The 12,001-nt window shown below is 50.5% G+C and overlaps 1 protein-coding gene across 1 annotated transcript in view; it reads right to left on the minus strand.

Moving 5' to 3' along the window:
- The window catches only part of gars1 (glycyl-tRNA synthetase 1), a 61,552-nt gene extending 50,302 nt beyond the window's left edge, over nucleotides 1–11,250 (minus strand). The window contains exons 1-2 of the mRNA XM_068015727.1: nucleotides 11,000–11,250; nucleotides 4,500–4,601 (exon numbers count right to left, since the gene is read on the minus strand). Of these exons, the coding sequence (XP_067871828.1) occupies nucleotides 4,500–4,601; nucleotides 11,000–11,215 (318 nt within the window). The 5' untranslated portion in view covers nucleotides 11,216–11,250. The remainder of the gene's footprint in view (nucleotides 1–4,499; nucleotides 4,602–10,999) is intronic.
- Between the last annotated feature and the right edge of the window lie 751 nt (nucleotides 11,251–12,001).

The raw sequence follows: 12,001 nt of genomic DNA on the forward strand, positions 1-12,001 counted from the left end.
AGGGCAGTGGGATTGCACACCCACTGATTCTCATACACCGCAGGGCAGGGAAAGTGTATACCCACTGATTCTCATACACCGCAGGGCAGGGAAAGTGTATACCCACTGATTCTCATACACTGCAGGGCAGGGAAAGTGTACACCCACTGATTCTCATACACCGCAGGGCAGGGAAAGTGTATACCCACTGATTCTCATACACCGCAGGGCAGTGAGAGTGTATACCCACTGATTCTCATACACCGCAGGGCAGTGAGAGTGTATACCCACTGATTCTCATACACCGCAGGGCAGGGAAAGTGTATACCCACTGATTCTCATACACTGCAGGGCAGTGGAATTGCACACCCACTGATTCTCATACACTGCAGGGCAGTGGGATTGCACACCCACTGATTCTCATCCACCGCAGGGCAGGGAAAGTGTACACCCACTGATTCTCATACACCGCAGGGCAGTGAGAGTGTATACCCACCGATTCTCATACACAGCAGGGCAGTGAGAGTGTATACACACTGATTCTCATACACAGCAGGGCAGTGAGAGTGTCTACCCACTGATTCTCATACACCGCAGGGCAGTGAGAGTTTACACCCACTGATTCTCATACACAGCAGGGCAGTGAGAGTGTATACCCACCGATTCTCATACACAGCAGGGCAGTGAGAGTGTATACCCACCGATTCTCATACACAGTAGGGCAGTGAGAGTGTATACCCACCGATTCTCATACACAGCAGGGCAGTGAGAGTGTATACCCACTGATTCTCATACACCGCAGGGCAGTGGGATTGTACACCCACTGATTCTCATACACCACAGGGCAGTGAGAGTGTACACCCACCGATTCTCATATACCACAGGGCAGTGAGAGTGTATACCCACCGATTCCCATACTCCACAGGGCAGTGGAATTGCACATCCACTGATTCTCATACACCACAGGGCAGTGAGAGTGTATACCCACTGATTCTCATACACCGCAGGGCAGTGAGAGTGTACACCCACTGATTCTCATACACCGCAGGGCAGTGAGAGTGTATACCCACTGATTCTCATACACCGCAGGGCAGTGAGAGTGTATACCCACTGATTCTCATACACCGCAGGGCAGTGAGATTGTACACCCACTGATTCTCATACACCGCAGGGCAGTGAGAGCGTATACCCACTGATTCTCATACACCGCAGGGCAGTGAGATTGTGCACCCACTGATTCTCATACACTGCAGGGCAGTGAGAGTGTATACCCACTGATTCTCATACACTGCAGGGCAGTGAGAGTGTATACCCACTGATTCTCATACACTGCAGGGCAGTGAGAGTGTATACCCACTGATTCTCATACACCGCAGGGCAGGGAAAGTGTATACCCACTGATTCTCATACACTGCAGGGCAGGGAAAGTGTATACCCACTGATTCTCATACACTGCAGGGCAGGGAAAGTGTATACCCACTGATTCTCATACACTGCAGGGCAGGGAAAGTGTATACCCACTGATTCTCATACACCGCAGGGCAGGGAAAGTGTATACCCACTGATTCTCATACACTGCAGGGCAGGGAAAGTGTATACCCACTGATTCTCATACACTGCAGGGCAGGGAAAGTGTATACCCACTGATTCTCATACACTGCAGGGCAGGGAAAGTGTACACCCACTGATTCTCATACACCGCAGGGCAGGGAAAGTGTATACCCACTGATTCTCATACACCGCAGGGCAGTGAGAGTGTATACCCACTGATTCTCATACACCGCAGGGCAGTGAGAGTGTATACCCACTGATTCTCATACACCGCAGGGCAGGGAAAGTGTATACCCACTGATTCTCATACACTGCAGGGCAGTGGAATTGCACACCCACTGATTCTCATACACTGCAGGGCAGTGGGATTGCACACCCACTGATTCTCATACACCGCAGGGCAGGGAAAGTGTACACCCACTGATTCTCATCCACCGCAGGGCAGTGAGAGTGTATACCCACCGATTCTCATACACCGCAGGGCAGTGAGAGTTTACACCCACTGATTCTCATACACAGCAGGGCAGTGAGAGTGTATACCCACCGATTCTCATACACAGCAGGGCAGTGAGAGTGTATACCCACCGATTCTCATACACAGTAGGGCAGTGAGAGTGTATACCCACCGATTCTCATACACCGCAGGGCAGGGAAAGTGTACACCCACTGATTCTCATACACCGCAGGGCAGTGAGAGTGTATACCCACCGATTCTCATACACCGCAGGGCAGGGAAAGTGTACACCCACTGATTCTCATACACCGCAGGGCAGTGAGAGTGTATACCCACCGATTCTCATACACAGCAGGGCAGTGAGAGTGTATACACACTGATTCTCATACACAGCAGGGCAGTGAGAGTGTCTACCCACTGATTCTCATACACCGCAGGGCAGTGAGAGTTTACACCCACTGATTCTCATACACAGCAGGGCAGTGAGAGTTTACACCCACTGATTCTCATACACAGCAGGGCAGTGAGAGTGTATACCCACCGATTCTCATACACAGCAGGGCAGAGAGAGTGTATACCCACCGATTCTCATACACAGTAGGGCAGTGAGAGTGTATACCCACCGATTCTCATACACAGCAGGGCAGTGAGAGTGTATACCCACTGATTCTCATACACCGCAGGGCAGTGGGATTGTACACCCACTGATTCTCATACACCACAGGGCAGTGAGAGTGTACACCCACCGATTCTCATATACCACAGGGCAGTGAGAGTGTATACCCACCGATTCCCATACTCCGCAGGGCAGTGGAATTGCACATCCACTGATTCTCATACACCACAGGGCAGTGAGAGTGTATACCCACTGATTCTCATACACCGCAGGGCAGTGAGAGTGTACACCCACTGATTCTCATACACCGCAGGGCAGTGAGAGTGTATACCCACTGATTCTCATACACTGCAGGGCAGTGGGATTGTACACCCACTGATTCTCATACACCACAGGGCAGTGAGAGTGTATACCCACTGATTCTCATACACTGCAGGGCAGTGGGATTGTACACCCACTGATTCTCATACACTGCAGGGCAGTGAGAGTGTATACCCACTGATTCTCATACACCGCAGGGCAGTGAGAGTGTATACCCACTGATTCTCATACACTGCAGGGCAGTGGAATTGCACACCCACTGATTCTCATACACTGCAGGGCAGTGGGATTGCACACCCACTGATTCTCATACACCGCAGGGCAGGGAAAGTGTACACCCACTGATTCTCATACACTGCAGGGCAGTGAGAGTGTATACCCATTGATTCTCATACACCGCAGGGCAGGGAAAGTGTATACCCACTGATTCTCATACACAGAGTACATCACAGGGCACACACATGACACAACTTGCCTCTAACATAATGAAACCTCCTAAGTTGCTACACAGAGTGTAATCAGTAAAAATAGTAAGCGAGTGAAAGTCGATATTAGGATACGTGACTAAAAGCTCAGTCAATGACGTAGGATTGAAAGAGTTTCTGAAAAGAGAAGAGTGTTGCAGAGGTTTAGGGAGGGAATTCCAGAGCTTAGGACCTAGGCAGCTGAGATAAAGCCGTCACTGGTGGGGGAGGGGGGGTGGGGACAAACTGGGAGATGCACAAGACAAAAACTGGAGGAGTACAGAGATCTCAGAGGGTTGTAGGGCTGGAGGAGGTTGAGAGATAGTGAGGGGGGAGGCCATAGAGGGTTTTATACACGAGGATTAGAATTTTAAAAATTATGCTGTTGCTTAACTGGGAGTCAATGTACGTCAGCGAGCACAGGGCTGCTGGGTGAACAAGACTTAGTGAGAATTAGCGTACGCGTAGCAGAGTTTTGGACAAGCTGAGGTTTACAAGGTGGGAGCCAGCGGTGAGTGCTTTAGAATAGTCGAGTAGGGAAATAACAAAAGCACGGATGAGGATTTCAGCAGCAGATGAGCTGAGGCAGGGGTGGTGATGTGCTGGCGGTGGACAAACATAGGCAGTCTTGATGATGGAGAGGATATGGTGTCGGAAGCTTTGTTCAGGACAGCGAGGTTGCAGTCAGATTTTTTCAGCCTGAGGCAATAGCCAGGGGAGGGGGATACAAGGGGTTTCGAGGGAACAGAGATCATGGAAGGGACCGAAGACAATGGCTTCGCTCTTCGATGCTTAGCTGGAGGAAACTACAGTTCATCCAGGAATGGAAGGTGGGGAGGCAAAGTCACACATCAGAGCAACGAAAGGGTCGAGAGAGGGGTTGGTGAGATAGAGCTGAATGCTGTCAGCATACAAGTGGAACCCAACATCATGTCTTCAGATGATTTTGCTGAGGGGAAGCATGTCGATGAGAAATACGACTGAGGCAAAGAACAGCGCAGTCTGAAAGGGGGCGAATGGGAAGAGATTCACTGCAGGGTATTCTCCGGCGATGGATGGATAGAGAATGGAACCAGTGTCATAATGTGGGGCCAAGCGAGATTGTGGTTCATACCTTAGCCTCCAGGATCCTTTTCCGAGCTTTAAGTTCTGCCACGGCTTTATCGATGTCCACCTGTGGAGAACTCTCTGCTTTCAGCTTCCGAACAAGTTCTCCCTGAAAAAGAACATGAGAGAGCTGAGTGAGAACATGTCACAGCTATGTAGACCCACAGCTGGAGGCTGCGACTTCACTCAACTCTCAACCAACTATAGAAACACTGTCACTTTATACACAGAGGGCTGAGACTGGAAAAACTGCGCATGCCTCAGAAATAGAATATTAAAAAAATACATTTATTCATGGGATGTGAGCAACACTTGCAAAGCCAGCTTTTGTTGACCATCCTGAATTGCCCTCAAGAAGGTGGTGGTGAGCTGCCTTCTTGAACTGCTGCAGTCCCTGGGGTGTAGGTATACCCACAGTGTTGTCAGGGACAAAGTTCCAGGATTTTGACCCAGTGACAGTGAAGCAACAGCAATACAGTTCCAAGTCAGGATGGTGTGTGACTTGGGGGGGAACTTGCAGGTAAGGGTGTTCCAATGCGTCTGCTGTCCTTGTCCTTCTAGTTGGTAGAGGTCACGGGTTTGGAAGGTGCTGGCGAAGGAGCCTTGGTGAGTTGCTGCAGTGCATCTTGTAGATGGTGCACACTGCTGCCACTGTGCGTCAGTGGAGGGAGTGAATGTTGAAGGTGGTGGATGGGATGCCAATCGAGCTCAGAACTATTTAAGTACAGTTCTTATGGAGAGGAGTTTCTGTAAAAATTCTCCCTGAAAACATCCAGATAATCAGAAGGCATATCCTTTAGGAATAACCCTGTCCACCTCAGTGAAACCTTGAACAAATTCAACTACAGCAAAGGCCGCATTTACACTGCACCTAAAAACATTTTTGTTTTTGTCCTCGAGAAAGACTTGTATTTCTATAATAAAAGCAAAATACTGCGGATGCTGGAAATCTGAAATAAAAACAAGAAATGCTGGAAATACTCAGCAGGTCTGGCAGCATCCGTGGAGAGAGAAGCAGAGTCAACGTTTCAGGTCACCGTTCCAATGAAGGGTCACTGACCCGAAACGTTACCTCTGCTTCTCTTTCCACAGATGCTGCCAGACCTGCTGAGTGGTTCCAGCATTTCTTGTTTTTATATTGTATTTCTATAACGCTCTTTACAGTCTCAGGACATCACAAAGCGTTTTGACAGTCGAATGAAGTGCTTTGTTTTTGAAGTGTAGTCACTGTTGTAATATAGGAAACATGGCAGCAATTTATAAACCTCAAGCTCCCACAAACAACAATGAAACAAGTAACGAGATCGACTGTTGTAGAGATGTCAGTTAAGGGAGAAATATTGGCCTGGAACCAGGAAAAGCTCCCCTGCTCTTCTTCAAAATAGTGCCATGGGATCTTTTATGTCCACCTGAAAAGGCAGACGGAGCCTCAGTTTGAACTGCAGCTCCGCAGACACAGCTCCACAAACGCAGCCGGCTACAGCGCAGCCCGACATACGCAGCCGGCTACAGCGCAGCCCGACATACGCAGCCGGCTACAGCGCAGCCCGACATACGCAGCCGGCGACAGCGCAGCCCGACATATACAGTTAAGCATCTCATCTGACAGACAGCACCTCCTCCAGTGCAGCACTCCATCCCCTCGTTCATCATTGCGAAGCAAAAATCAATGGGAAACTATATTTAATCTCAATGTTGATTCAGCTGCTACACACAGACAGAGACAGAGAGACACAGACGCAGAGGCGCACAGGCTGGCAGAGGCGCACGGGGGCAGACAGACAGACGCAGGCACGCACGCGCACAGACAGAGAGAGAGAGAGAGACAGACACAGAGACACCACCCTGCCAAGGTATGTGGGCATCACTATGACAGGTCTAGATCACATTTAGCAGGGAGAAGAAAAGTGGAACAAAAGGGGAGGAGAAGGAAATTTAGGACCGCACACACAATACAGAGAACGTGCGAGGTCCTTGCAGGTCTCCCTGCATATCTGAAACAGTGCGGGTAACATCGTATGAACTTCAGGTACAGCTCCTGTGAGCAGATTGCTGATATTCGATGGTGAACACAGGACATGATGCAACAGTGCACCGTAACTGGGAGCGCTGAGCATGTTATTACAGTGCACCGTAACTGGCAGCGCAGAGCACATTATTACAGTGCACCGTAACTGGCAGCGCAGAGCACGTTATTACAGTGCACTGTAACTGGGAGCGCTGAGCACGTTATTACAGTGCACTGTAACTGGGAGCGCAGAGCACGTTATTACAGTGCACTGTAACTGGGAGCGCTGAGCACGTTATTACAGTGCACTGTAACTGGCAGCGCAGAGCACGTTATTACAGTGCACTGTAACTGGGAGCGCAGAGCACATTATTACAGTGCACCGTAACTGGCAGCGCAGAGCACGTTATTACAGTGCACTGTAACTGGGAGCGCTGAGCACGTTATTACAGTGCACCGTAACTGGGAGCGCTGAGCACGTTATTACAGTGCACCGTAACTGGGAGCGCAGAGCACGTTATTACAGTGCACTGTAACTGGCAGCGCAGAGCATGTTATTACAGTACACCGTAACTGGGAGCGCAGAGCACGTTATTACAGTACACCGTAACTGGCAGCGCTGAGCACGTTATTACAGTGCACCGTAACTGGGAGCGCTGAGCACGTTACTACAGTACACCCTAACTGGGATCGCTGAGCATGTTATTACGGTACACCGTAACTGGCAGCGCAGAGCATGTTATTACGGTACACCGTAACTGGGAGCGCTGAGCATGTTATTACAGTACACCCTAACTGGGATCGCTGAGCATGTTATTACAGTGCACCGTAACTGGCAGCGCAGAGCACGTTATTACAGTGCACCGTAACTGGCAGCGCAGAGCACGTTATTACAGTACACCGTAACTGGCAGCGCAGAGCACGTTATTACAGTGCACCGTAACTGGGAGCGCAGAGCACGTTATTACAGTGCACCGTAACTGGGAGCGCTGAGCACGTTATTACAGTGCACCGTAACTGGGAGCGCTGAGCACGTTATTACAGTGCACCGTAACTGGGAGCGCTGAGCACGTTATTACAGTGCACCGTAACTGGGAGCGCTGAGCACGTTATTACAGTGCACCGTAACTGGGAGCGCAGAGCATGTTATTACGGTACACCGTAACTGGGAGCGCTGAGCACGTTATTACAGTGCACCGTAACTGGGAGCGCTGAGCACGTTATTACAGTGCACCGTAACTGGGAGCGCTGAGCACGTTACTACAGTACACCCTAACTGGGATCGCTGAGCATGTTATTACAGTGCACCGTAACTGGCAGCGCAGAGCATGTTATTACAGTGCACCGTAACTGGGAGCGCTGAGCATGTTATTACAGTGCACTGTAACTGGCAGCGCAGAGCACGTTATTACAGTGCACCGTAACTGGGAGCGCTGAGCACGTTACTACAGTACACCCTAACTGGGATCGCTGAGCATGTTATTACAGTGCACCGTAACTGGCAGCGCAGAGCATGTTATTACGGTACACCGTAACTGGGAGCGCTGAGCACGTTACTACAGTACACCCTAACTGGGAGCGCTGAGCACGTTATTACAGTGCACCGTAACTGGGAGCGCTGAGCACGTTACTACAGTGCACCGTAACTGGGAGCGCTGAGCACGTTATTACAGTACACCGTAACTGGGAGCGCTGAGCACGTTACTACAGTACACCCTAACTGGGAGCGCTGAGCACGTTATTACAGTACACCGTAACTGGGAGCGCTGAGCACGTTATTACAGTACACCGTAACTGGCAGCGCAGAGCACGTTATTACAGTGCACCGTAACTGGGAATGCTGAGCACGTTATTACAGTGCACCGTAACTGGGAGCGCAGAGCACGTTATTACAGTGCACCGTAACTGGGAGCGCAGAGCACGTTATTACAGTACACTGTAACTGGGAATGCTGAGCACGTTATTACAGTGCACCGTAACTGGGAGCGTTGAGCATGTTATTACAGTGCACTGTAACTGGCAGCGCAGAGCACGTTATTACAGTGCACCGTAACTGGGAATGCTGAGCACGTTATTACAGTGCACCGTAACTGGGAGCGCAGAGCACGTTATTACAGTACACTGTAACTGGGAATGCTGAGCACGTTATTACAGTGCACCGTAACTGGGAGCGTTGAGCATGTTATTACAGTGCACCGTAACTGGGAGCGGAGAGCACGTTATTACAGTGCACCGTAACTGGGAATGCTGAGCACGTTATTACAGTGCACCGTAACTGGGAGCGCAGAGCACGTTATTACAGTGCACCGTAACTGGGAGCGCAGAGCACGTTATTACAGTACACTGTAACTGGGAATGCTGAGCACGTTATTACAGTGCACCGTAACTGGGAGCGTTGAGCATGTTATTACAGTGCACCGTAACTGGGAGCGGAGAGCACGTTATTACAGTGCACCGTAACTGGGAGCGCTGAGGACAGGATATTACAGTATAGCGTAACTCAGAGCATAGAGAATGATGTACAGTACACTGTAATAAAAGCAAAATACTGCGGATGCTGGAAATCTGAAATAAAAACAAGAAATGCTGGAACCACTCGAAGAAGGGTCACTGACCCGAAACGTTAACTCTGCTTCTCTTTCTACAATGCTGCCAGACCTGCTGAGTGGTTCCAGCATTTCTGTTTTTATTACAGTACACTGTAGTTGGGAGTGCAGAAGACATGACATACAGCACGCTGTAACGGGGAGCGCAGTGGACATGACACTAAGGTACACCATAATTGAGCACAGAGGACATGACGTGCAACACCGCAACTGGGAACGCAGAGGACAGGATGCTACAGTACATTGTAACTCGGAGCACAGAGAACATTGCATTTATTTCAGATTTGCAGCATCTGCAGTATTTTGTTTTTCTTTCTTTCTTCGGTCTTACTGTTATTTTTGGATATTAAATCCAGCCCCAAGACACTGAAGATGGGAAAGGGATGAGGACACAGAAGGCACATCACTTAAAATCTACAACCAGGCAGTGATTGCGTGGGATCAATGAACAGGAATGCAGTAAAACAAAAATCAGTCAGTCATTGGGCAGAGTCAGGCTGCAGCCCTCTGCTGAAGGAGGGAAACGTGGCAGGGGAGGAATCTGGAAAGTGAAACTGCAGCAGGCAGTGTGTGCTGACATTCCACTCAGTCGAGAGTTTATACTGCACTATGAGACACGTGGGCCTGGTCTACATAACCTGTCCTCCAACCACAGGCATATAATCACCCGCCCAGTGAGTTGTGGACAGCTCAGTCTCAGTAACAGGGGAGAACAGGGTGGAACAGCGTACGATTAAAAAAAAACATTGAGCTGTTCACTTAAAACATGGGAGAGGAGGCAATGACTCAATCGGACTTCGACACTGCAGCTTCATTTTTCATTACCAAGATCTTGAGGATACATGGATTTATGCTTTAAAAATTAACTCAATGGATTGATTCCGACCATTATCTCAAATTCACAATGTCCTTAATCACTGTTATCAAATGTTCCAATGTTTCACTGATTTCCACTCAGACAGAGGAACCTGCTCTTAGCTCATCATTCACTCCAATTATACAACAAAGGAAAATGGCTTGTGTGAAAAGAAATTTTCAAATCACTAATACAAGGGATAGACTTCTTCCCCCAAAACACCAGCGAGCAAAGAATTCTAAAACTTGCCACTCCAGATTTAACATGTCCTAAACAACTCCTAACATCAACATCACTAGAAGCATATAACAGAACAGACATATATTAGGGCATGTTTACAATGAATAAGGGCAGACATTGCAAGCAGCTAGCCCACATGGACTGCAGCAGTTCAAGACGATGGCTCACCACCATCTTCTCAAGGCCAATCAGGGATGGGCAATAAATGCTGTCCGAGCCAGCGACGTCCACATCCCGAACGAATAAAAAGTTAACTGATAGACTCACCACTGAACTGGGTTGAATGATCCTCTGCGGCCTGGGTGTACACTCTCGTAGAGAGTCATTATGGCACAGGTGGTGACCATTCGACCCATTGAGTACCTACCGGCTGTCCGCAGAGCTACCCAATCAGTCCCACTCCCCCACCCGCTCGATCCCCGTAGCCCCTGCAAGTTTATTTCCTTCAACTGCCCATCGAGTTTCCTCTGGAAGTCATTGATTATGTCCGTTTCCACCACCCTCATATGTAGGGAGCCCCAGATACCACTTGCTGCATGAAAAAGGTTCTTCTTCATATTCCCCCTGCATCTCTTTCCCAATACCTTCAATCTGCGTCCCCTAGTCCTTGCTAATGGAAAGATTCTCCTTGTCTAATTCATCTAAGCCTGTTGTAATCTTGTACAACTCGATCAAATCTCTCCTCAATCTCCTTTCCTCCAGAGAGAACAAGCCCAGCACCTCCAACCAAACCTTGTAGCTATAATCCCCCATCCCTGGCGAGTCTCCCCTGTGGCCCCGGCCCAGGCCTCTCCTACCTGCTCCCGCACCGCCTGCCTCAGCGGCGCCAGGACCCGCTCCTCGCTGCTCGCGTCCCCCTCCATCCCGGCGGCCAGGCACTGCCACAGCGGCCTCGGTTTCTGCTGCTGGAGGCCCGGGGCGGACACACACACAGATCGAGACCAGCTCCACGCCCCGGGGAAGACTGAGCGCAAAGCGGCGGCGGTCCTGCGAGCCGCGACCAGGAGCAGCATGAGCCGGTAAAATGGGGAGGAGCTTGGAGGAGAGACAGCGCTGTCCCGGGAGGGAGGAGGAACTGCAGCAGCTGGATGATGTAATCGGGGGAGGGGGAGGGGCTGGGATTCCGGTCTCCATCGACAGCACTGTCCCGGGAGGGAGGAGGAACTGCAGTAGCTGGATGATGTAATCGGGGGAGGGGGAGGGGGAGGGGCTGGGATTCCGGTCTCCATCGACAGCACTGTCCCGGGAGGGAGGAAGAACTGCAGTAGATGGATGATGTATAACGGGGAGGGGCTGGGATTCCGGTCTCCATAGACAGCGCTATCGCCGGAGGGAGGAGGAACTGCAGCAGCTGGATGATGTAATGGGGAGGGGGCGGGGCTGAGATCCCGGTCTGCATAGGCAGCGCTGTCCCCGAAGGGAGGGAGAACTCCAGTAGCTGGATGATGTAATCGGGAGAGGGGGAGGGGCTGGAATTCACCAGAGGGAGGCGGACCTGCAGGCGGTGGGTGAGATCGTGTGATGGGGGTGGGGCTGGAATCCAGGTCTCCAGAAACAGCGCTGCCTCCAGAGGCGGAACTGCAGCAGTTGGAGGATGTCATGGGAGGGTCGGTGAGGGACTGGGATTCCTGTCTCCACAAACAGCACTGTCACCGGGGGGGCGGCGGAACTGCTCCTTAAATGGGAACAAAGCAGGCCGTTCAGCCCATCATGTCTGTGCTGGCTCTTTGAATGGCCTATACCCATTCCCCTGCTCTTTTCCGATAGCCATGCAAAATTTCCTCCATTACAAGTATTTA

The sequence above is a fragment of the Heterodontus francisci genome, chromosome 2, assembly GCF_036365525.1.
Source record: "Heterodontus francisci isolate sHetFra1 chromosome 2, sHetFra1.hap1, whole genome shotgun sequence".
In the NCBI taxonomy this organism is placed as follows: domain Eukaryota; kingdom Metazoa; phylum Chordata; class Chondrichthyes; order Heterodontiformes; family Heterodontidae; genus Heterodontus; species Heterodontus francisci.